Source organism: Rhinoraja longicauda, chromosome 2 (genome assembly GCF_053455715.1).
Source record: "Rhinoraja longicauda isolate Sanriku21f chromosome 2, sRhiLon1.1, whole genome shotgun sequence".
In the NCBI taxonomy this organism is placed as follows: domain Eukaryota; kingdom Metazoa; phylum Chordata; class Chondrichthyes; order Rajiformes; family Arhynchobatidae; genus Rhinoraja; species Rhinoraja longicauda.
This window is the reverse complement of record NC_135954.1, coordinates 96,258,103-96,285,167: the sequence shown is the minus strand read 5'-3', so window position 1 is coordinate 96,285,167 and position 27,065 is coordinate 96,258,103. Positions and strand designations below refer to the sequence as shown.

General features: G+C 44.0%; 1 protein-coding gene across 1 annotated transcript in view; it reads left to right on the top strand.

Annotated features, from left to right (window-relative positions):
• The window catches only part of paxip1 (PAX interacting (with transcription-activation domain) protein 1), a 113,380-nt gene that overhangs the window by 23,463 nt on the left and 62,852 nt on the right, over positions 1 to 27,065 (top strand). The window contains exons 3-6 of the mRNA XM_078424721.1: positions 6,105 to 6,148; positions 7,170 to 7,233; positions 10,214 to 10,327; positions 15,851 to 16,507. Coding sequence (XP_078280847.1) covers positions 6,105 to 6,148; positions 7,170 to 7,233; positions 10,214 to 10,327; positions 15,851 to 16,507 — 879 coding nt within the window. The remainder of the gene's footprint in view (positions 1 to 6,104; positions 6,149 to 7,169; positions 7,234 to 10,213; positions 10,328 to 15,850; positions 16,508 to 27,065) is intronic.

Sequence of the window (27,065 nt, the reverse complement as noted above, 5' to 3'; positions counted from 1 at the left end):
CTTACCAACTCAAACCACTCCTCTCCCCCCCCCCCCAACCGTACAGCTCTCCGCTCACTCTGCAGCAACCCCTACATGATAATCAAATCCACTGACAAGGGAGGTGCCGTGATAGTCTGGCGTGGTAACCTACCTGATCTCCCAGTTGCTCAACACTTTTACTGAGGCCAGGCGACAACTCTCAGACACCTCCTCCTGCTTATCCTTGGACCATGACCCCACACATGAACACCAGGCCTTAATATCACACCATTTCTGATTTCATTACTTCTGGCTCTCTGCCCTTCAAAGCCTCCAATCTGATCGTTCCCCAGCACCGTGCGGCCCGATTTTATCTTCTCCCCAAAATACACAAACAGAACTGCCCTGGCAGACCCATTGTTTTTGCTTGTTCATGTCCCACTGAATTAATTTCCACCTACCTCGACTCCATCCTTTCCTCCCTGGCTCAATCCCCCCCCCCCCACCTATGTCCGACACTTCATATGCCCTTCGTCTCTTCAATGACTTCAATTTTCCAGGCCCCCACTCCCTCATCTTTTCTGTGGATGTTCAGTCACTCTACACCTCCATTCCCCACCAGGAAGGTCTTAAAGCCCTTCGTTTCTTCCTCGACCACAGAACCAGCCAATTTCCGTCTACTTAGACTCCTCTGCCTAGCAGAGCTGGTCCTTACCCTCAACAACTTCTCCCTCGACTCCTCACACTTCCTCCAAATCCAAGGCGTAGCTATGGGCACTCGCATGGGCTGTAGCTATGCCTGCCTCTTTGTAGGATACGTCGAACAATCCCTGTTCTAGGCGTACACTGGCCCCATCCCCGAACTCTACCTCCGCTACATTGACGACTGCATCGGTGCTACCTCTTGCACCCATGCAGAACTCACTGACTTCATCAACTTCACAACTAATTTCCATCCAGCACTCAAGTTCACTTGGACCATCTCCGACATTTCCCTACCATTTCCAGATCTCACCGTGTCCATCACGGGAGACAGATTATCGACTGACTTCTATTACAAACCCACTGACTCCCATAGCTATCTAGACAACACTTCTTCCCACCCTGCTTTCTGTAAAGACTCTGTCTCCTACTCCTAATTCCTCCATCTACACCACACCTGCTCCCGGGATGAGGTTTTCCATACCAGATCATCGAAGCTGTTCTCATTCTTTAGGGAACAGGGGTTCCCCTCTTCCCTTATAGATGAGTCTCTCACTAGGGTCTCTTCGATATCCTGCAGCTCCACTCTTGCTCCCCCTCCCCCCATTCATAACAAAGACTGAGTCCCCCTTGTCCTCACCTTCCACCCCATCAGCTGTCACATACAGCACATAATCCTCCGATATTTTTGCCAACTTTAATGGGATCCCGCTACTGGCCACATCTTCCCATCTCCACCCCTTTCTACGTTCCGCAGAGATCATTCCCTCCGCAACTCCCTGGTCAACTCGTCCCTTCCCACCCAAACCACCCCTTCCCCAGGTACTTTCCCCTGAAACTGCAGGAGATGCAACACCTGTCCCTTTACCTTCCCCTCGACCATTCACGGACCCCAACAGTCTTTTCAGGTGAGGCAGAGATTCACTTGCACCTCCTCCAACCTCATCTACTGTATCCGCTGTTCCAGGTGTGGACTCCTGTATATCGGCGAGACCAAACGTAGGCTCGGCGATGGTTTCGCTGAACACCACAGCTCAGCCCGTCTTATCCTACTTGATCGCCCGGTTGCTCAACACATTTACTCCCCCTCCCATTCCCAACCTGACCTTTCTGTCCTGGGCCTCCTCCATTGTCAGAGTGAGGCCCAGCGCAAATTGGAGGAACAGCACCTCATATTTCGCTTGGGTAGCTTACACCCCAGTGGTATGAACATTGACTTCACTAACTTCAAGTCGCCTCACTCTCCGACCCCTCCCCCTTCCCAGTTCTCCCACCAGTCTTACTGTCTCCGACTACATTTTATCTCTGTCCCGCCCACTCCCCTGACATCAGTCTGAAGAAGAGTCTCGATCCCAAACGTCACCCATTCCTTCTCTCCAGAGATGCTGCCTGTCCCGCTGAGTTACTCCAGCATTTTGTGTCCTCCCAGATAAAACCCACTCGGTCACAGGGTGAACATACAAACTCTGTACTGGCAGCAGCACAACATGGCGCTGTGTGGCAGTAACTGCACCACTGCCATCCTTGACAGGTTGTCTTGTATAGTTGTATTTGCTTAATTTATACTGGGTTTCATTTAATTTTTGTTTTCAATCGTTGCTGCTTTTCTCGTGTTTTCCATCTTTTCTATAGAGCCACTTTATATCAAATTACTTTTTTATTAATAAGAATTGGATAGACCGGGACTTTCTTTCTCTGGACTGTATGCAAATAAGGAGAGATCTTGTAGAGATAAATAAAATTATGAGGGGTGCAGGTAAGGTGCGTGGTCATAGTATTTTCCCCAGGATATGGGAATCTAAAAATAGAGAGCATAGATTCAAGGTGAAACGGGACGCAGGTGGTAGCCTTTGGGTATAATTACAATGTTTAAAAGATACTAGACCAAGTGGAACCATTGGCCCCAAACCTCCTGCATTGGTGCAGCACCCTCTCCTCTCTCCCCCCCCCCCCCCCCTCCTCGGACTGGTAAAATAAGATTTTTGCCCATTGAATTTACAGCATAATATTGATTTTAGTTGTGGTTGAAGTCCTACTCCGTTGACTAGAGCACATAATCGTGGACGAGCAGTTTCTGTGTGGTACTGTACTGACTCGGGTCTGGTAACTACAGCATTAGACCATAGCTCAGTTTGTCACGTTTGGTGGTTGTGAGCTCCAGGTGGGGAAGAGCAGGGTAGAGTTTGAATGGTGAGGAAGTAGGGAAGTGGGATTACTGTAGAATCTTACAGCAGTAGCCCCTTCCTATTTAACATCGTATCCACATTTACTATCTGTTTAAATGAAATTAATCTTGTGTGCATATTCAAGTGTCATGTTTAACTCTGAGCAACATAATTATCCATGGGTGAAATTATGCATTATTTGACATTGCAATTATACATTTATTCGTTCATTTATTCATGGGATGTTGGTTTGGCAGGGAAGGGCAGATTTAATTTTCTGAAGGTTTCTGGGACTGCTGCAGTTTATATGTGGTGATTTTTAATTTATTTTTGTGCTCGTTTTATATAACTGAGTGCTAAGCGATTTCAGAGAGCATACTGAGAATCATGCAAGTGGTTATACATGTGCATAAAGGCCACACTGGAGACAAACAGGGTGACGGAGGAACTGAAGGAAATTCGCATTGTCAGGAAATGGTGTTGGGTGGACTGATGGGACTGAAGGCTGATAAATCCCCAGGGCCTGATGGTCTGGGACTAAAAAAAAAATCCTGTATTAATTTTAATTTTTATGCTGTAATTGTAATTGTTTTTGTTGCACAATCCGCAGGCATTGCCACTTACATTTCACTGCACATCTTGTATGTGTATGTGACAAATAAACTTGACTTGACTTGACTTGAGGTGGCTCTAGAAATCGTGGATGCATTGGTGACCATTTTCCAATGTTCTATAGATTCTGGATCAGTTCCTGTGGATTGGAGGGTAGCTAATGTTTTCCCACTTTTCAAGAAAGGAGGGAGGGAGAAAGCAGGGAATTATAGCTCACAACCACCAAACGTGACAAACAGCTATGGTCTAATGCTGTAGTGGTGGGGAAGATGCTGGAGTCGATTATCAAAGATGTAACAGCGGTGCGTTTGGATCGCAGTAACAGGATCATTCCGAGTCAGCATGGATTTACGAAGGGTAAATCATGCTCGACAAATCTTCTGGAATTTTTTGAGGATGTTCCAAGTAAAATGGACAAGGGAAAGCCAGCGGATGTAGTGTTCCTGGACTTACAGAAACCCTATGATAAGGTCCCACACAGGAGATTAGTGGGCAAACAGAGCACATTGTATTGGGGGTAGGGTATTGACATGGATAGAAAATTGGTTGGCAGACAGGAAACAAAGAGTAGGGATTAACAGTCCCTTTCAGAGTGACTATGGGGTGTCGCTAGGCACGGTGCTGGGACCGCAGCTATTTACAATATACATTAATGATTTTGATGAAGGAATTAACAGTAACATTAGCAGATGACAAAGTTAGGTGGCAGTGTGAACTGTGAAGAGGATGCTATGAGGATGCAGGGTGACAGGCAGGTTGGGTGAGTGGGCAGAGGCATGGCAGATGCAGTATAATGTGGATAAATGTGAGGTTATCCACTTTGGTGGCAAGAAAGGGAAGGCAGATTATTATCTGAATGGTGTCAGGTTAGGAAAAGGGGCAGTAAAATGAGACTTGGGTGTCCTAGTACACCAGTCACTGAAAGTAAGCATGCAGGTAGAACAGGCAGTGAAGAAAGCTAATGGCATCTGGCCTTCATAACGAGAGGAATTGAGTATAGGAGCAAATAACTGCCTTCTGCAGTTGTACAGGGCCCTGGTGAGACCACACCTGGAGTATTGTGTGCAGTTTTGGTCTCCTAATTTGAGGAAGGACATTCTTGCTATTGAGGGAGTGCAGCGTAGGTTCACAAGGTTAATTCCCGGGATGGCGGGACTGTCATGATGAAAGAATGGAGCGACTGGGCTTGTATTCACTGGAATTTAGGATGAGAGGGGATCTCAAGGCTTCAAGGTTAGTTTATTGTCACATGTACCAATTAAGGTACAGTGAAATTTGAGTTACCATACAGCCATACTAAGTGAAAAGCACCAAGACACACAACCACATAAAAGTCAACATAAACATCCACCACAGTGGATTCCACATTCCTCACTGATGGAAGGCAATAAAGTTCAGTCTTTTTCCTCTTTGTTCTTCCACGATCGGGGCAGTCAAACCATCCGCAGTCAGTGCGATCAAAGCCCCCGCAGCCGACGATTGAAACCCCCGTCGGGGTGATCGAAACTCCCGCATCAGGGCGGTTGAAACTCTCTCCGCGGCATGGAGTTCCCGAATCGGCCTCTTCTTACCAGAGACCGCGGGCTTCACGATGTAATAGTCCACAGGCCCCAGGTTGGAGCCTCGATCCCCGGGCAAAGGGATGTTAGTCCCACAGACTCGTGTGTCTCCAGGAAAGGCCGCCAACTCCACGATGTTCGGCCGCAGTGGGGACGAAGATACGATACGGAAAAAAATCACATCTCCATCGAGGTATGAGATTGGAAAAAAAAATTCCCCCGACCCCCACCCCACCCCGCACATAAAACAAACCAAGGAACACTAAAACATACTTTTAACTCATACTAAAAATAACAAAAAAGAAGAAAGGACAGACAGACTAGACTGTTTGTGAGGCAGCCACTGCTGGTGATGCCACCCCGTGTGATGGAAACATATAAAATTATTATTGGACACGCGAGATGCAGAAAACATGTTCCCGATGTTGGGGGAAGTCCGGAACCAGGGACCACAGTTTAAGAATAAGGGGTAGGCCATTTAGGACTGAGATGAGGAAAAACGTTTTCACACAGAGTGTTGTGAATTTGTTGAATTCTCTGCCTCAGAAGGCAGTGGAGGCCGATTCACTGGATGCATTCAAAAGAGAGTTAGATAGAGCTGTTAGGGCTAGTGGAATCGAGGGGTGTGGGGAGAAGGCAGGAATGGGGTACTGATTGTGGATGATCAGCCATGATCACATTGAATGGTGGTGCTAGCTCGAAGGGCCGAATGGCCTACTCCTGCACCTATTATCTATGTATCTATGTGAAGCACATTATTGAAGCCATGAGCATATGATCATGGTGATCATTGTTACTGATGCCAGATTTTGTCCTATTTGTTCAATTAACTCAATTCGTATTTGCAAGCTTAGTCAGTCCTCAAGATTGCTAGTCCACTAATAACTATGCCAAAGTGTCCATAAAAAATATGTTGGTGTGCAAATGAACTGCAGGGCTTGGCAAAAATTGCAATGTGCTACTTTGAATATTAATTTAATCTTGTATCAAACTGAAATGACTTGTTTTTAATACGTGATGTGGAAAATAAATTGCAATTACCTCTAGTCGTGTTTTTGCTTAAAAATGACAAACTGATTTACTTATTACTCTTTTGTTTTTACAGCCTTCCTGGGTATTCTTGTCCGTTCGATGTGGCCAACTCCTTCCGTATCCTTTCACTGCTTCATGAGTTGTCAGAGAAGCATTATGCATGGAACATAAGGCATTTAAAAGCTGCAACAAAACACTGACAAAGCACAGTGCACAGCCAATGGAATGTTTTTGTTTGTTTGTTTATGGGGGGAAAAGATACCATTCCTGTCTATGAGTGCCCAGAAATGCAAGGACATTTCCAGTGATAGTGTTTCTGTTCACTGTTTGACACGTGTGGATTTACAGGTAGAGGAAATCCTGCAACTTCTGAAGTCTGGTGCGTCCGATGTTGTGTCCTGCATGTGCAAGGCTGGATTTTTATCACATGGGGAGCTGGACCTCTAGTCCCATTAGTTTGATTCAAAGATCCAGTGTGGAAACGGGCCCTTTGGCCCACTGAGTCCATGCCGATTTACAATCACCCATACAATAGTTGTATGTTATCCCAATTTCGCATCCTGGACATTCGGGGCAGTTTAATTTAGTTTGGAGATACAGCACGGAAACAGGCCCTTCGACCCACCGAGTCCGCACTGACCAGTCATACCCACACATTAACGGTATCCTACGCACACGAGGGACAATTTACACTTATACCAAGCCAATTAACCAACAAACCTGTACGTTCTTGGAGAGGGGGAGGATGGCAAAAATCTCGGAGAAAACCCATGCAGTCACGGGGAGAATGTGGATACTCTGTAAAGACAGCACCCATAGTCGGGATCGAACCCGGGTCTCTGGTGCGATAAGGCAGCAACTCTACCGCTTCGCTGCCGTGCCGCCGGACAGAAGCCAATTAACCCACAAACCTGCACGTCTTTGGAATGTGGGCGGAAACGGGAACACCTGGAGAAAACCCACGTGATCACAGGGGATGTACAAACTATTTACAGACAACACCTGTAGTCAGGATCAAATCTGGATTTCTGGTGCTGTGAGGCAGCAGCTGTACTGCTGTGCCTCTGTGCTTTATGAGATGCTATTTTGTTTAATTGTGTGACTCATTTTTCTTGTTTTCTTAACTTAAAACACTCAGAGTAACTGGCTTCTCACCAGAGGGAGGACAAATATTTTCAGGAATTACAGCTTGTCTTTCACGGGTATGTTACTAGACTTTAGTCTGTATCCATTCCTCATGAGGGTTTGCATTTGTTTAAGGACTTTGACAACTCGGGACATTTCCAAAGCACTTTGCAGCCAATTAGTACTTCATAAGTACGATCAGTTGTAATGATTGACATCCCCATCTATCACCTTAATATTCACTCTCTTCACTACTGGTGCACAGTGGCTGCTGTCAACCAAGACTACATTTCAGTTGTACATCCAGGTTATTGTAGAGGCATGTTTCAAAGCTGCTGCCACCCTCCGTGTTGATCTCTGTGCCCTTTCAAATGCCAGTAACTTGTTAATTACTCATTTCTTGGTTGAGAAACGAGGTGCACAAGCAAGGCAAGGTATCTATTGCTCACCCCCAATCACCCGTGAGAGGTTGGTGATGATCCACCTCTGCAATCCATTAGCGTGGTGGTTGCAACACGACTGTGTGCTTTCCTACCCCATTTTGATAACAGTTGTGAATCAGCCACATTTTTAACAGAAAATAGGAGCAGGAGGAGACCACTATGGTCGGCTCTCACTATTTAGCACAATTGTGGTTGATCATCCACTTCAATACCTCTTCTTGCTGTCTAACTATGTTCCTTGATATTTTTGGCATTAAGAAATGTATCTACCTTGAATATGCCTTTAATGACTTGCTTTGCATTGCCATTTGTGGTAGAGAATTCCACAGGTCCACCACCCTCTGGGTGAGACTATTTCTCCTGATCTTTTGACTATTTCCGACATCCCTCTACCATTCTTGGTCTCTGTCCCAATCTCTGTAGACAATTTGTCTCCTGATCGACTGGTTTCCACGACTATCTAGACAACAAATCCTCCCACTATGTCTCTTGTAATGATGCCATCCCTTTCTTTCAGTTTCTTCCTCTCTGTATCTCGTCTCTAGGTGAGGCTTTCCATACCAGTACATTTGAAATGACCGTTTTTAGGAAGCATGGCTTCCCCTCCACAATGGTCGACCAGGCCCTTGCCCGTATCTGCTCTATATCATGTACTTAAGCCCTTACACCTTCCCCTCCCCCACCCAACCACAGAGCAAGGGTAGACTTCCCTTGGTTTACTTTCACCCCACCAGCCTCCTCATCCAGCACATAATTCTTTGTCAACGTGATCCCACCACCAGTCATATCTTCCCTGCCTGCCTTTGACTGCTTTACACAGCAACTACTCTCTCAATGACTTCCCATTTTGCTCATCTCTCCTCCCCATCCTCCCTCCCCTGACATTTTCCCATGCACCTGTAGGAGGTCCCTGCACCTCCTTCCATTGCCTCTTTCCATGGACCTGAATTGCGCTTCCAGGTGAGGCAGATACATCTCCACATTCTCTACCCTCGACTATTGCATTCTGAGTGCTGTGGTCACCTGAATCTTCTGGTTGCCAGCCACTTTAAGTCCTCTTTCCCTCGTCATTCTGTCTGTCTTCTGCCTCCTCCAGTGCTGGAGAGAGGCCAAATGCAGATTAGAGGCTCAGCACTTCATTGTTTAGGTTGTTGCAACTAATGGCTTGACAAATAACAGTCAGGCATGTGAATTTTCCTTGTTTCCACGGATTTCCGCATTAAAAAAATCAATTTTCCGCGCTTTTTGCATGATTTCCGCATTTTTCACTTTGCCAAAATCGCGTTTAACAACGGGGAAATCGGATCGAAAAAATGAAAGGGAAAAAAAAGAAAATAAACGATGTATAGTAGCGTTTCTCAATCGGGATTCCCCGGAACACTAGGGTTCCGCTAGATGTCGCTATGGGTTCCGCGAGAAATAGCCGCTAATCATTGAAATCCGGACAAAATTACGGGAGCCCACTTGAAATCCCCCAGCCCTGGAAGTCTCCCCGAAAATGTGGCACCTAGGCTGGGCAAGGCAACCAATCTCGATCTCATCGGGACTTCCACGGCCGATCGGTGGGTTGAATTTGCAACCTGAGGCCGGGGCTCTGGAACTCCAGCCCAGCTGGAGCCAGCACATCTATCCCCATAGCCGACTTCCTTGGCTGGCTGGATAAACCAGCAAAGCTCCGGAACCAAGAGTGCCAGAAAATCAGCGGTGGAACTGTAATGAGTAAATATTAAATTTAAGTGCAAGATTATATAACTAAATTAATGAAAATTTAAAAAAATGGAGTATACAGTGACATATTCACATTATTTTGTAATGTCCTTTTTTACTTTGAAATGCACTTAAAGAGGCTGGAAACGGATAATTTTGTGTGTAAATGTTCCAATTTTTTGATCCCGCTGTTCACCTCACACAAGCGCTCGACTCTTCCTCTTTTTTTAATCTCACTCACATGCCTGAATAGTTGAATATATTGTGAATAACTGGGACTCGCACCGATTCCTGCAGCAGTCTCCGTGTGGCTGCCTACCCACCCAGAGAAAGGCACATTTATTTTGGTTCCTATGTGTCAACCAATTTTCAACACGTGCCAGCATATTATCCCCAGCATTAACTACTTTAATTTTACACACTAGCTTTTATCTTCTGAAAATCCAAATATATCATATCTATTGGTTCACCTTCACTTACATAGAAACAAAGAAAGTAGGTACAGGAGTAAGCCATTCAGCCCTTTGAGCCAACACCGCCATTCAATATGATCATGGCTAATCATCCGAAATCAGTACCCCCCCCCTGTTCTTACTTTTTCCCCATATCCCTTGATTCCATTAGCCCAAAGAGCTATATCTAACTCTCTTGAAAACAAATTAATTTTATTTGTTACATTAAGTTTCAGTGGATTTCCCTTTATTCAACCCATGATGCCCTTGTCCAATTCCATTAATACTTTCCAGGTGTTCTGCTACAATCATTTTTATAAAAGCATTTTCCCACTTGGCCTAATTGCTGTTGTATTCTCTGCTTCAACCGTTAAAGTCACTCATCACATCTGCTGAGTTGATGATTGACACAAATGACTAAATTGTGTCGATGTACTTGCATCTCTCTGCTGTAGGTAACTGTAGAAGATCGCAACACGTTATGGGCCTTGATTACTTTCCACGGAGGAGACTGCCAGCTCAAACTCAACAAGGCTTGCACCCATTTAATCGTACCAGAATCTCAGGGGGTAAGTGTTTTTGCAGCTTGCAATGCAAGGAAATGTTACTGGAATTCAAACAAGTTTCATTTTGCACCTTTGCGAATCTCCTTTGCGACTCGATCAAGGTTAGACATGGAAGGCAGCTTTTCTTTGCTAAATAATAGGGGTCACTGCCCATTGGGGATACAATTTGTTTGGTGTCTCCCCTCACTGGTGGAAGGCTCCTTTTAGAAGGCTAGTTTGAATGAATAATGTGATTTATTTTATGGATATGTAGCCAGACATATTGATGTGCTCTCTTACCTCCATTTGCCTAGCTTATCAACTGATAAAGAAATGGGTGCCATGTGGCCATGTGAAGCTGTCATTGGACAGGCCGTTCCTAACTATTCGAGATGTGACCGTAGAAATATTTGAGAAGCAGTGAGACCTTTACATTCATGGAACTCTTTCCCCTGCCAACTCCTCTCCCAGGATAAATAAAATTGCTCTGTAACCATGGGATTTGGGCAATAAGCTATACAGTTTAATATTGAAATTATCTGTCTGTGTGTCTGTCAGTGTGTGTATGTGTGCAGCATAACTTTTGTGGTTCGCACAGCCAAAACGGTACACGATAGCGCCACAGTTTTTGGCCCACGTTACTCACTATTGTCCTGGGCATATTATGTAAGAACTCTCATTAAAATTGAAGCTATATTTTTAAAGCTAGAGAGATTTCAAAGTTTAAAAATTTCCTTTCTAACCCATTTCTTGAAGGTCTTCAGCGTGTGACGTCACAATGGCACCCGTGCGCCTGTGAGATGAGCTTGCGCTCCCCCCCCACGTGTGATGTCACAATGTGACCCGCACGTCTTCAGGAGATCAGCTCACTCTCCCACCCCCACCCCCCCTCCCCGGACCTTTAACTAATGCGCCCCCCCCTACCCCCCGTCCACTGGGGGGAGGAGGGGTGGGGAGGAAGGGGGTCGAGGAGAGTGGGGGGAGGAGGGGTGGGGAGGAAGGGGGTCGGGGAGAGTGGGAGTGGGGGGAGGAAGGGGGACAGTGGGTGTGGGGGGTGAGGGGGTTGGGTGTCGGGGTAAGAATGGGGGCGTGGGGGAGGTGAGAGTGGGGGGGAAAGGGGGAGGGTGGGGGGAGGAGAGAGTGGGGGTGGGGAGACTGGGTAGGAGGGAAGGGTGGGGAGATGGGAAGAGTGGGGGTGGGGGAGAGTGGGGGTGGGGGGAGGGAAGATTGGGGTGGGGGGAGAGTGGGGTGTGGGCAGCGAGACTGGGGGTGGGAGAAGGAAAGATTGGGGTGAGGGGGGAGAGTGGGGTTCGGGCAGGGAGAGTGGAGGTAGGGGAGGGCGAGTGGGGGGGAATAGGGGTGGGGAGGAGGACATGGGGTGGAGGTAGGGCTGGGGGGGGAGTGTGGGTAGGGGAGGGGCAAGTGGGGGTGGGTAGAGGGGATGGAGTGGGTCAGTGGGGGGAGGAGGGGGGATAAGGGAGATTGAGTGGCGGGGTTGAGGGTGCAACAATACAGGAGAGGCTTTGTGTCCAGGGCTCACTCCCTCTCCCTCTCCCTTTCCCTTTCCCTTTCCCTGTCCCCCCTCTACGAGGAATGGGTCCAACGGGTCTACTTGGTCTCATCTAAAATAAAATAAAGTCTTTGTTATATTGGTTACAGCATTTCTTGGTATATTTTTTAAACTGGAAAGTGTTTGAAAGTTTTGCAACTTAAATGCACCTAAACTCTCGTGTGTGTCACTCCTCTGAATTAATGTTGAATTTATTCTCATGAAGCAGAATTATTTTAGCATGCTTTTACTACACAATGACAAAATGTTAGATCTATTTGATACACACGGCCGTTTATACTTTTTTTTTATGTTTCCACTTCTGTCTATTACTTCCTCCTTCCCCAATAGGCTGCCATGTTTCCAAGTTTATTAAATTCAATTTCACCTTTAAAGTTATTATTATTGAATCTCTCCCATCACCCTTTTCCATCATGTGCAAGAACGTTAATTAAAAGATGATACTTTATTGTCACCTGTACCCAGCTAGGTGCAGTACGATTCTTTGTCTTTGAATGCACAGCACGCAAAAGAATCGCCACGTGAGGGCGTGCAGCGTAGGTTTACTAGGTTAATTCCCGGAATGGCGGGACTGTCATATTTGAAAGACTGGAGCGACTAGGCTTGTAAACACTGGAATTTAGAAGGATGAGAGGAGATCTTATCGAAACGTATAAGATTATTAAGGGGTTGGACACGTTAGAGGCAGGAAACATGTTCCCAATGTTGGGGGAGTCCAGAACAAGGGGCCACAGTTTAAGAATAAGGGGTAGGCCATTTAGAACTGAGATGAGGAAAAACTTTTTCAGTCAGAGAGTTGTGAATCTGTGGAATTTTCTGCCTCAGAAGGCAGTGGAGGCCAATTCTCTGAATGCATTCAAGAGAGAGCTGGATAGAGTCTTAAGGATAGCGGAGTCAGGGGGTATGGGGAGAAGGCAGGAACGGGGTACTGATTGAGAATGATCAGCCCTGATCACATTGAATGGCAGTGCTGGCTCGAAGGGCCGAATGGCCTCCTCCTGCACCTATTGTCTATTGTCTAAAAGTGCCGACAAAGTTACAAAAAGTACTCATCCCTTCTTCGTCCCTCCTGCCGGGTCCCCCTTAGTTCTCGGCAGCTTCCCCACGCCGCGTCCCCCTTTGTCTCGGTGGCTCTCCCACACCCCCTTTGTACTTGGTGACGCAGCCCGTGCACCTCAGACTCCATCCTCGCTCTGAACTCGAGTATCCTGGCCCGCTACTCATCGGGAGTGTCAAGAGATCTCTGACTACAGCCCTCAGTCTTGGCTGCAGCTTGACTAAGGTTAGGGGTGATGCTCCATATCAGTTTCCATTTTCATTCTATCTTAGATCCCATGCGAACGAACATACTGTGTTAAAACATTCTCATTTTTTCTTTGGCATTTTTGCCAATATATCTGCTCGCTTCAAATTTCTCTGCCAATGGAAATATTTTTTTCTTACTCCATCAAAATGTCCCTAAGTTTGAAATAATTAATGTTTTGATGTTTGGTTCTGAATGTGTCTGGAGGAAAGCAGTAATCCTAAAGAAAAGATTTTTCTTGAATAACTTCAATATTTATTTTGTGTGGTGGAGCAAAAGGAAACGGAGTTTCTCATTAAGAGAGAAATCACCTTTATCCATCTTTGTCCCATCGTAGATAATTTCCAGATCGTTTAATGGCTCATTCTTCAGATACACCAAGCTTGGCTTTCAAGCTGACTTCAATGGCTTGTGTGTGCCAGACCATAAAATCTTTTCTATTTACAGCCAGTTGTTAAAAGCAAATGTGCATGAGGCAGACTGTGTTGTGGTCATAAACATCTATTTAATGGCTTGTTGTCACAGAAGGTGGTGTCTGAATTGACTGGGTAACAATAGTAACATCTGGGTTTTGCTGCTTGTGACCTGCCCATTGATGGAGAATCCTGCCTTATCACTTCCATTTTACAGCATTTTATTGGCCAAACGGCCGTTCCTTCACTCCAACAGGAAGCAGTTTAAGGCTTCATGGTACTTTCATTAATTCTGGATTGGCCGTGACTAACATAAAAACCCAATAGTAAAGCTTCAATCAGTCATTTTGATCTAATCCCACTTGCCAATTAGATGGAGCTACAGGATGTATGTTCCCATATTTAGGTCTTCAGGTGCACTTGTATCGATATTTTAAATGATCCAAGGGTATTACTTGCATCACTTCTAGTCGAACAACAGCTTGATGCTTTTTTAAAATTCCAGTCTGTTTCTCTGTCCTCCGTGGTTTTCTTTTTTTTCTGATCTGCATTCCTCCTTCCTACCACTCTCTGTGTGTCTTCCCCTAATTCTGGTCTCTTGGACGCGGTATTAACAAGACCTAGAGCCAGTGCTTTGACATTCTTTCTCTAAACCCCTTTGTTTACAGCCTATCTCTATGTATAAGGTTTTGTTCATCTGTTTTCATATCGCCTTCTCTTCTTTCCAATTGAATTCTCATTTGTACTGTTCCAGTAAGGTTGCTTCAGATGTTTCACTCTGTTGAAAGGTCGAATAAATGGAAATTATTGAATGTAAAATATATTGGTGTCTGCAAAACTCATCATTTCACTCCATCTTGATCATTTCGAGAATACAACCCTGGGGACTGAAGTTGTCACATTTTAGCTGAACAAATTGTGGAAAAGATATTGCATAGTTTTTTAACATAAAGTTACTGGAGCAATGGTGACAATCTGTCCCAACTAGTTCTAAGCAGTGAATCCTGTAACTGATGCACATAAACTATAGGAATACAGTGCTGGTAAATTGGATGTTTTCAAAAACAAATTACGCTAGCAGTGTTCTAACTTTGTGCTTCTTTAGTACATATTTATAGTTGAAGAAAGAAAATTTCAACAGCTCGAGGAGGAATAGACAAGACATCAGAAACAAAAAAAATATATACTTTGTGAAACTTCTAGGTTGCTGAAAGTCAAAGTAATGCAGGCCCTCGGCAATGTAGTAGAGCAGGGATCTTCATTATTTTTCAAGCAAAGACCATCTAGGCCAAAAGCCTTCAATGTGAGTGCCACTGTTTTGTACAACAGATCCACTTAGATGTACTTATTCATACACGTTGCTCCCATGAAAAGTTTGTATATCCATCCCTAGCTCCTTACTCTGGCTCCTTACAAGGCTTAGGTCTTGTATGAAAAGCACTGCATTTGGGTTTCAGTGAGAATTTGACCCTGGAGTGTCGATAACGGGGTTCAAGCTGTTGATGGCACCAGGGTCCAAATTAGATTCTTTGTTTTAATGTAGACTTGGAGATTGGGTGTGGCTGTGGGGAAGCTCAGTCAGTTTGTGGAATCAAATTACCTGAATTTATTTTAGCACACTTTAGTTCATTCTCCATATGGGTGAACTACATACGTGTTACATGCTGTTCAAGCTGTGCTCTTCCAGATTTTTACAATTACTTTTGTTACACTTGTAAGGAATGTGAGTGAAATAAGCAAATTCATGATCATTGAAAGACAACAAAAAAGAAATAAGATTGGAGGAATCTTGTGAGGAATATACAATGGCATAGTTCCATGTAAATGTTTATTGCATAACAGGAGCTTTGTTGTGTATTTTTCACCTTTTAATGTTCATCAACATAATGGCATTCTGCAAAAAAATGTCTTGATAGTCTATATGCAAAATATTAACTTGTCTTGCAAATGCTGGCAGATTTTGACCATGCATTTGATAAGTTGTAGTGCCTCCCTTTGTGTGATTATTTCCCATCTTATAGCTTACTGATTTCTAATTATAGCTTAGCTTAATAGCTCACTGATTTCCCTTTTAATTTTCATTTTGCAGGCATGATCGTCTCTCAATTTCCCCCCAATTTTTTTTATGAAGATGACTTTTATGTCTTCCGCCTCAGTGTTCAGTGATTTTATTTACAAGAGAGAAAATGAAATAAAGCCCCGAACCCTCAAATTTTATTACTTTATTAATTAATCTTTATCTTTCTCTTCTTGTCTGACAGGAAAAATACAATTGTGCTTTGGAGCAGAGCAGCATCAAAATTGTAACGCCAGACTGGGTGGAGGACTGTGTGGCAGCAAAATCTCTAAAAGATGAGACCACGTATCACCCACGCCTTATTATTGAAGAAGAAGAAGAGGAGGAGGAGGATGAGGAAGAGGAGGCGGACGAGCAAGCTGGAGATGAGGCTGAGCTGGAGGACAGTGCGGATGACAAATGCTCAGCCAAGAGCAGTCCAATGTCATCGGGGCGGGGCTCACCGCTGAGCATGTCGGGCTTCTCGCCGAAGAGGGGCAGAAAACACGAGAAAACAACGGGCGAAATCATGTTTGATGACTCTTCGGACTCTTCCCCTGAGAAGCAGGAGAGGAATTTGAACTGGACACCAGCTGAGATCCTGCCCTCTGCTACTGCCAAGCGCCGACTTGTTCATGCAAAGGACTCTGCTCTGATCAACCTGTGTGCCAATGTTCCACCGGTCCCTGGCACCGTCTCTGTCCCCGAGGCCAGAAACAGCTTGATTAACCCTGGGCAAGGGGCACAGGGTCCTGAAAGGCCAGAAATGGTTGCCGCCTGGAGTCCTGCAGTCAGGACACTGAGGAACATTACTAACAATGCTGATATTCAGCAGACCTCCAGACCATCAAACGTGGCACAAGTAAGTTACCCCCTGCATTCTATTTGATTGAGACAAAGGATTTAATCTTGAGCATCATTTTAATGTAAAGCTGCAAAAAAAGCGTGGTGGTGTAATCAAAAAATGTTTACAGCACAAAGGTGTACCGCAGAACTCCTTTTGATACGCCCATTTCTCAATCCAGTTTGATTCCACATCATAAATCTTATAGCCTTTGCTATTCTTCCTCCTATTAAAGCAAAAAAACAAGAATTGAGAGGACCAACTTTCTCAACAGCTGCAGGGATTTTTTGGTTTTCTCTCTTTATTATCTAAATAATATGCTGTCTCTGAGTCGCAGCTTGTGGTAATATATATACGTGTGTGTGTGAAGAGAGCAAGTGTACTGCAGCTAAAATTTGTTGCTGATACAAACATTAGTAGATAGCAAGTTGTGACGACACACGGCCTGGAACGGAATATAAATCGACACCAGGTTGGTAGATGGACTGCAATGCGTGAAAATATTGGCTTATCTACTTTCGACGGAAGGAAAAGAAAATCTGTGGCGAGAGATTACATTACCTCTGCTTCTTGCCTCTCAGATCTTGTGTGACTTCTTAACTTCACCTCTGTAACTTCCTGCTATAATTATAGATATCCATCATCTAGAGGTTTTATTTGGCATCTGAGCATGTACTTGCCCTTTTCCATAGGGTTGGCAAAGGGCAAGAGCATGTTCAGATAAATGGCACCACCATTCATATGTCAACTGTTTAGAGATACAGCACGGAAACAGGCCCTTCGAGTCCTTGCTGACCAGTGATCCACGCACATTAACACTATCCTACACACACTTAAGGACAATTTTTAATTTTACCATGCCAATTAACCTACAAACCTGCACGTCTTTGGAGTGTGGTAGGAAACCGAAGATATCGGAGAAAACCCACTCAATCACGGGGAGAACGTACAAACTCCTTACAGACAGCACTCGTAGTCAGGATTGAACCCGGGTCTCTGGCGCTGTAAGGCAGTAGCTTTACTGCTACGCCACCAAGCCGCCCTAAAGCTGTGAAAAAGGGCTTTGATAAATTCTTTGATATAATCAAAGAATTATTTCATTTTCCTAGTGTAAAGCAGGCAACCAGATGTGAGATGCACCTGGCTGTTTTATCCTGTGCATTGTTGATGGGCTCAGTATTGAGCCCTGTGATGTACAGGCCACTTTAGACTTGTACACTGGCCAAACATGCATGGAAATCCAAGAAGTGCAGAGCCAGAAACAGCTGACAGTAACCTATATCGCCTCTGGCTATCAGTTAGCTTGATTTGTCTTCACATCTCCTTGTGTGGCTTTCTTACAATTTAGATAATGTCCCTGAAATGTTTACAGCATTTTGCTGTTTGTATTATGCCAATTAACCAAATTGTCAAATCACAATTGGGCGGCTCAGAAATGGACTAGTTTCAGTCATCTACAGATGAGGTCACTCCCTGAACTCAATTCACTTTTTTTCTTTCAAACCCTGGTGGTTTTACTTTAGTTTAAAGATACAGCGTGGAAATGGCTCTTCAGCCCACCGAGTCTGCGCCCATCAGCGATCCCTGCATACTAACACTATCTTATACTCGGGACAATTTACAATGATACCAAGCCAATTAACCTTCAAACCTATACATCTTTGGAGTACGGGAGAAAACCAGAGCTCCTGGAAAAGTCACAGGGAGAACATACAAACTCCGTACTGACAGCACCCAAAGTCATGGTTGACTACGGTGGCACGGAGCCACTCTGCTGCCTTTTCAACAAGGCTGCTTGAGTAAGTTTTGATAGAAACAAAGTCAATGTTGGAAATTCTCAGCAAGGTAGTCAGAGGAAAAAAAAGGTGATATCTCAGATTGATGACTTAATTATAACCGATGAGTATTTTGAATCTTTTCATCTTTGATTTTTCCAGAATCTGCAAGATTTTCTGCATTTGGGCTCTGATAATTTGAAAAATATAAATGATAATAATGAAAATTTGGATTGTCATTAAAACACAGCCAGCCAATGTTTTTAATGACAATCTAGACTCCTATCTAGTCTGTGGAACAGCATCCCTCTCCCCATCAGAACTGCCCCCTCCATCGACTCCTTTAAGTCCAGGCTCAAAACCTATTTCTACTCCCTAGCGTTTGAGGCTCATTGAGGAGGCGCTGTGAACTGTTTTGTATGTGCTGTTATGTTTGTGTGCTACTGTATGTTTCATTTTTTCCTTAGTACCTAATCAGATGTACAGCACTTTGGTCAACGTGGCTTGTTTTTAAATGTGCTATACAAATAAAATTGACTTGACTTGACTTGACTAGACTAATGGTTTCACATCCGCCATTAACAATTCTCACTTTAAAAATTCTGAATTGATTTAATTACTTAAATCCAAATTCCATCCCAGTTGTGGCGTGATTTGATTTTGTATTTCTAGATCAATATCTCAGGCTAGTATTGAACTCCAGGCTTAACCCTTGCCCTTTCTAGTGGACTAGAGGTTATAGCCTCAGAATTAAAGGATGTTCCTTTAGGAAGGAGCTGAGGAATTTCTTTAGTCAGAGGGTGGTGAATCTGTGGAATTCTTTGCCACAGAAGGTGGTGGAGGCCGAGTCAAGGGATATTTTTAAGGCAGAGAGATAAATTCTTGATTAGTACGGGTGTTATTAGTTATGGGGAGAAGACAGGAGAATGGGGTTCGGCGGGAGAGATGGATCAGCAATGATTGAATTGCAGACTTGATGGACCGAAAGGCCTAATGCTGCTCCTATCCCTTATGACCTTTCCTGTCTTATTTTCCCATTTCATTTTGATTCCATAAGTGTGCAGAGAGTTACCAATTTGTCGAGAATTTCAAGCATTTATTGCACCCAAGAGTTGCGGAAATTTCTTTGGGTCTCACTCTGAAATGACCCTTCGCCCTCCCCCACATTCCAGTCACTCTGGCCCAGATTGAGCTGTGGTACAGCCAGGCACAGCTTAAGTTTTATTTTTGACATTTGTACCGAGATACAGTGAAAAGCTTTTTAGTTGTGTGTTACCCAGTCAGTGAAATTACTATACGTGATTACAATCAAGCCATCCACAGTGTACGGATGAAGGACATAACATTTAGTGCAAGTTAAAGTCCAATTGAGGACTGCAGTCTGATTTAAGATAGTAAAGATTTGCTTTCTAACATTCAATATGTCTGCAATTTGGGGTCATTTTACTCTATTGGGGAATTGGGAGAGGTAAGATGCTGTGTACCTGACCTCCCTCTCTGCCACCATATTGAGTGGTGGTTCTGGGAACGTACTGAGCTGTGGAGCCAGAAGTGCCTTAAATAAACCCCCCCCCCCCATCACCATCATCAACATTAAGTGGTGGTTGAGTTTGTTACTTATTTAATTCGGATTGTGATTTAAATTGATTTGAAATATGCAAATTTGTTCTTAAGTTTAAACAAAATTAAAGAATTTTTAAAATTTAAATCCATTTAAACAAAATTCGGATTATCAGACTTTTTAATAACAGTCAACGCACAGCTGTTTGTCAATTGCAACATATTCTGCCTTGTGAAAGGATGAAGAGTAGAGACTTCTCGAGTCCTGAAATCATACGGTATGGAAACAGACCTTTTGACCCAACTCCTCCACGTCGATCAAGATGGCAGGGCCTAAATGCAAGTGCCAGGATAGATTGAGCATAATATGCTCTGTGGTCTTTTTTCGGCTCTCATTCTTGTCATCCTTGAATTTTAAGTTTCAGAATGATAGCCTTGTCAATTGGAGAGGAATAGACACTGTGCTATTTTCCCAGTTTATGTCTTTTGGTCATTTTTATGCTTGACGTCGTCATACAGCACAGAAACAGGCCCTTTGTTCCAACTTGCCCATGATGACCAAGATGTTAGGCCCATATCCCTCTAAGCCTTTCCTATCCATGCACCTGTCCAAATGCCCTTCAAAATGTTGTTATAGTACCTGCTTCAACTACATCCTCTGGCAGTTTGTTCCATATACCCACCATCCATGCCACCTCTCTTGGCCTATCTTAACAATAATCATCCCAAACTTCAAGCATCAGTGCAGGACTTTCTTAGGGTAATGTGCTCGTTAAACTATCCCCAGTTACTTAATTAATGACCATCCTTCTACCATGAGGGTGGAAATGGGAATGTTTGCTGATTGCATTAATGATCTGGAGGAAGGAATGAATGAAATGCAAGGTTTCCAACTTTTCCAATACATGTTGTGAAGGGGCCATTATGATTCTAGAATGGGATATGTATTAAGTGATGGGTGAAATGCCAGATTTAATGTAGGTAAGTGTGAGAAGGAAGAATCAAATGGTGGATTATTTACTAAAAGGAGAGAAACTGCAAGTGAGTGAAATAGATGGATCTAAGTGTTCTAGTTTTATCAGGAATCTCAAAGTTAGCAGGCAGGTCTCATAAGTAATTAAGGCAAATGGTATGTTGGCCTTCATGGCAAAAAATTGGAGTTTAAAAATAGGAGATTTTGATCGAGTTACACAGAGTGCCAGTGGAGCCACATATCGAATACTGCACAGTTTTGATCCTCATACCTAAAAGGTATAGCAGCTTTGGACTCAGTCCAAAGGAGATTCACCAGGTTCATTTCTGGGATAAGACCTATAAAGAGAGGCTACACCGTTTGGGTTTATATTCCTTGGTCTTTAGAAGAATGAGAGGTGACCTTATTCAAACATTCCAGATCCACAAGGGGCTTCACAGGATAAATGTTGGGATGTTTCCTCTGGATGGTGAGAGGCATGACAGAGGAATTCTCTGCTTCTGGCACTGGTGGAGGACCAGTTCAAGCTGAAGAAGGGTCAATATTTGTAAGATCGAGGAATTAAGGAGTTGAGGCCAGCGTAGATCATTCATAATCATCTTGAACAGCAACTGCAGGTTTGAGGGGCTGAGTGGCCGACTCTTGTGATTGCATGTTCCATTCACAGCTAATCATCAAATGAAGATTTGTATGCCTTCTGACAATAAGATTTGCATCACAAAATTGCCATAAAATGACGTACTACAGCAACAGAGAAATAAATGACACCTCTTTAACATTCAATGGCAGTGGCGTCACTGAGGCCCCACCAACAACGTCCAAGCCCCTGTTGACCAGAATCTCAATTGAACACAGTACTGGAGTAGCTCAGTGGGTCATGCAATATCTCCAGTGAATATGGTTAAGTGAAATTTTGTGTCGGGACCCTTCACACTGAAGAAAGGTCCCGACCCAAAACCTCAACTGTCCATGTTCTGCAAGTACCCCAGCACTTTTTGTCCTTTGGTGTACAGTTCCTTATTTCAGCATAAACTCAACTGGACAAGCTTTTGTAAATACAGTAGAAGGGCCCACTACTGTGTTGTGCGACTCTGACTATAACAGCACTGTCTAAATCAAGGAGAGATAAAATACCCAAGCCGTTTTTTTGGCCCACCAAGCCTGCGCCAACCATAAAAGGCTTAATTTTACACAAATCCTATCCCAACTCATTTTATTTCCTTCACGTTCCAAACAATTCCTTCCACATTTCACCACTTGGAGCAATTTACAGAGGCCAATTAATCTTTTTGTTTAATCTTTAATGTTTTTGAGAAGTGGGAGGAAGCCAGAACACCTGGAGGTCACCCACACATTTAGGAAGAACGTGCAATCTCCACATGGAAACTCAGTATGGGACTTTGCAAAGGTGGCCGTTCAAAACCACGATGCCAATTAGGATCTATTACTGAATACTGCTCCTGTAAACAACAGCCAAACCTGAAAGAAATTAATAAATTTAAAAAAACCTCTCAGGCTTGAGATTAAATTTGAATTTTTTGATCCTTGTGCTTCTATGATTCATCAAATAGTTTGTATGTCAATTAATGCAACACTTCTTTTGGTGCTGGTGACAGCCCTGTTAAAATCCCACTCAAATCTATTAGTTTTGACATTTTTTTTTCTGTCTTTGATCCGTTTACCTTTTTGCAAATTTATCCCTAATTGCTGGGTTCACGAGTGTCAGATCAGAGGACTTTGCCGACTATTGCTGCCAATTCTCTTGTCTGTCCATAATAGCTTGTCGTCTGATTTTTAACCATATCCTTTTCTGCTGCCACAAACCTTTTTAGTATGGGGTTTGTTTGACAGTGGGGTGTTAAAACAAAACAATGAAATGATGAACAGGAAATAAAAATGACAAATTCTACATCAGCGAACCTTGGGATTAAATTTGGGTGGACATATTTAACGTTCAACTGGGCAAATGCAACAGGGACAGCACAATAGCACAGCTGGATAGAGCTGTTGCCTTACAACGCCAGAGACCTGGGTTTGATCCTGACCATGAAGGCTGTCTGTGTGAAGTTTGCATCTTACCCCTGTGATCATGTGGGTTTCCTCTGGCTGCTCCGGTTTCCTCCCACATCCCAAAGGCGTAGGGGGGTAATTGACCTCTGTGAAATTTTCCCTAATGTGTAGGGAGTGGATGGGAAAGGGGGACTTGTGTGAGTGGGTGATTGATGACGTGCGTGTGCCAAAGGGCCTGTTTCCATTGTTGTATCTCTTGACCAAACTAAAGATCCAGAGTAATGAAATGAAAGCAACACTTGTTGATTGGACCTAGCACTCACTGTTTTAACTTAGTTTTGCCTTAGTTTAATGCATACACCTGTTTGAGGTGTTAAGTATTATAACATTAAAAATATTTTTTATGCCTTTGACATTTAATTGTTTAAAAAGACCAAACACCTTTTGCAGCTGTCATAGGTAGTCGGGTCTGCTTTGGGTAATTTGGTGTAATCCAAGGGGTGCAGCACAATTTGGGGGTGTTGGTTTGACTTATGCCTCTGCATTCTGGAATGCTTCTGGCTAGTCACCTTAGGCCTAGGCGTCGGATCCTCAACTGATTGTAACATAATTCATACATGGTAAAAGATGCTTACAGCCCCAGGGCAGCTACTAATTTATGTACTCATTTTTTTTGTATGTTAGTTTAGTTCAGAGATACAGCATGGAAACAGGCCCTTCAGCCCCCCCGAGATCGTGCCGACCAGCAATCCCCGAACAGACACTATCCTACACACACTAGGACCAATTTACAATTATACAAAGCCAATTAACCGACAAACCTGTGTGTCTTTGGAGTGCGGGAGGAAAGCGGAGATCCTGGAGAAAACCCACGCAGATTACTGGGAGAACGTACAAACTCTGTACAGACAGCACCTGTAGTCTGGATCGAACCCGGGTCTCTGGCGCTGTAAGACAGCAACTCTACCGCTGCACCTCCGTGCCACCCATGTTGGGAGTTCGTAAGCTGGGATGGACCTGTAATTACAGACAGGTGTGGAGATTACACTCTCTCCCTATGACCTCCAGTTGGTCTGATTTCCTACATCCCAAAGACGTACGGGCATGTAGGTAGATTGGCGCCTGTAAATTGTCTAATGTGCAGGGAGTAGATAAAAAATGGGATAACAGAACCTGTGACAACGGGGGTCGATGGACGGCGTGTACTCGCTGGGCGGAAGGATCTGTTTCCATGCTGAATTCTACACTAAAGGTATGGGTTTGGGTCCACTTCAGGGAACCAATTGCATGGCCCTTGTTGGCACTCGGTATGGCAATGACGCGTGCCGTGCTTCAGTCATTGAAATGAAGCACGAAATAAAGGATGTTAAAAATCTCATGATGGCACTTTCAGAAACAAGGGAATTCTTTTTGCTTTCCTGGCCAATGCCACTAAAACATGTCCAAATATTCTATTTGTTCACAAGTGCAAATTGGTGACTGTGTGTGTTCTCCGCTGCACCTGGCACTGCAAAGTCAAGTTGCGCATTACACGAGTGTGTGTTCTTCTGAACGCAGGTTCCAGGATTCAGCTGTCGAGTCGGAGAGGGAGTGCGTTGTGGGGAGCAGATGCAAAGTAGTTTATTGTTTTAGGAATAAAGAAGGTGCAGATGGCTTTGTGTATTTATAGGGCACTTTACCCAGTCTTCCAGAACTACTGAAATTACCAAGAACAACAGTGGAGCTCAGCAAATACATGTAGAGTGGCAAATGTTTGCTTTAGTCACCCTTGCAAAGAACCTTAATTGCAGCTAGGCTCCACTGGAGAATTGCATCATATTAAATGAATGTGATTGAAGTTATATTAATTATTAATATTCATTATTAATACTAAAAATGATCAGAATTCTCCAGCTGTGTGTGTGGTGGAAACAATTAGTGACTGCCTTTAAAAGGGAACTGGATGACGCTTAGGAGAATAATTTGAAGGGCTTTGGGAGGGAGAAGTGGGATTGGTTGCATTTGCTTTGCTGAGTGCTGTCATGAACCTGGTGGGTTCATCTAACATAACACTCATGTGATTCTATATTCTGTTCGCCAGGCTTCACAGTGCAAATGTCCAAGAGGGGGTGCAGAAAAGATTTATGAGTATAGCTCCATAGATGAGGGATTTCAGCTGCAGGGTTAGATGGAGAGTGTGGGCTTGTTCATCTAAGAGCAGAGGGCATTGCGCAGAAATCTAACGACGGTGTACAAACTCGTCGGGTTTTAGGAAGGATTGATAATGGGATGCTGCTCTTGCTCATGGATGGTGCAACAGGGGGCCAAATTGAAAGTGAAGGGCTATGGGTGCAAATGTGAATTTTAGACTCGCTGTCCACAAGGCTGATGTAAATTAATTCAACCAGGGCCTTCAAAAGGAAATTGGGTAGGCACATGAGGGGAAACAGTGTGCAACATTCTAGGGAATAAGCAGGGGAATTGACTGTCCTATATGAACGGTCAGCATATATTTTGCCCATTGTTAATCACTGCAGGAAAATGCCAGTACAGTACTCTACACCATTGATTTATTCTGAATTGTGATTGTCTCCATGAGCAGCAGTTTCTGGTAGTATTAATACAAACCTCTCCTTGCTGACAGTACTTTTTAGTTTTTCTCGTGGCTATTGGTAATTTCAGTGACTAGTACACTGATATAATAAAACAGAAAATGTTGGAAACACAGGTCCACTTGGTCTAGTTGTAAAATGAAATTGCCTTCCTGTTCTTGTGCCGATTAAGTCTGACCCCCTCCTTTAGAGATACAGCGGGGAAATGAGCCTTTTGGCCCACCGAGTCTGCACTGACCAGCGACCATCCCGTACACTAATACTATCCTACACACGAAGGGCAATTTAGAATTTTAGATCAAAGCCAATTAACTTACAAACCTGTACGTCTTTGGATTGTGGGGGAAAAACCGGAGCACCCGGAGAAAACCCACGCGGTCACAGTGAGAATGTACAAACTCCGTACAGACAGCGGCCGTAGTCAGGATCAAACCTCTTATCACATTTCAGACGACAGGGATATCCATTTTGGACTAATGGAGGGATTTCTGTATTTCAGGAAGTGAAATTTGTTGAGGTTGAATCATGAAGTGTGTTGAAGGTCACAAAAATCGGCATCTGGGGAGCTGGCAGAAAAATGGAATTCATTGAGGCCAATGTTCAGTTCAACCACAATCTTATTAAATGGTGGGGCTGAATTGAGGGTTCATGTGGTCCGGCAAATTCATGTTCTAACATGCAATTCTTTATTCTATAAAGAGGAAAAAAATAGTCAAGGCAAATGTGGGTTCCTTGAAGACAGAAGCGGGGGAATTTATTATGGGGAACAAGGAAATGGCAGACGAGTTGAACCGGTACTTTGGATCTGTCTTCACTAAGGAAGATACAAGCAATCTCCCAGATGTTCTAGTGGCCAGAGACCCTATGGTGACGGAGGAACTGAAGGAACTCCACATTAGGCAGGAAATGGTGTTGGGTAGACTGATGGGACTGAAGGCTGATAAATCCCCAGGGCCTGATGGTCTGCATCCCAGAGTACTTAAGGAGGTGGCGCTAGAAATTGTGGACGCATTGGTGATCATTTTCCAATGTTCTATAGATTCAGGATCAGTTCCTGAGGATTGGAGGGTAGCTAATGTCCCAATTTTTAAGAAAGGAGGGAGAGAGAAAACGGGAAATTATAGACCAGTTAGTCTGACATCAGTGGTGGGGAAGATGCTGGAGTCAATTATGAAAGACAAAATTGCGGAGCGTTTGGATAGTAGTAACAGGATCGTTCCGAGTCAGCATGGATTTACGAAGGGGAAATCATGCTTGACTAATCTTCTGGAATTCTTTGAGGATGTAACCAGGAAAATTGACAGGGGAGAGCCGGTGGATGTGGTGTACCTTGACTTTCAGAAAGCCTTTGACAAGGTTCCACATAGGAGATTAGTGGGCAAAATTAGAGCACATGGTATTGGAGGTAGAGTACTGACATGGATAAAAAATTGGTTGACAAACAGAAAGCAAAGAGTGGGGATAAATGGGTCCCTTTCAGAATGGCAGGCAGTAACTAGTGGGGTACCGCAAGGCTCGGTGCTGGGACCGCAGCTATATACAATATACATTAATGACTTGGATGAAGGGATTAAAAGTACCATTAGCAAATTTGCAGATGATACAAAGCTGGGTGGTAGTGTGAACTGTGAGGAAGATGCTATGAGGTTGCAGGGTGACTTGGACAG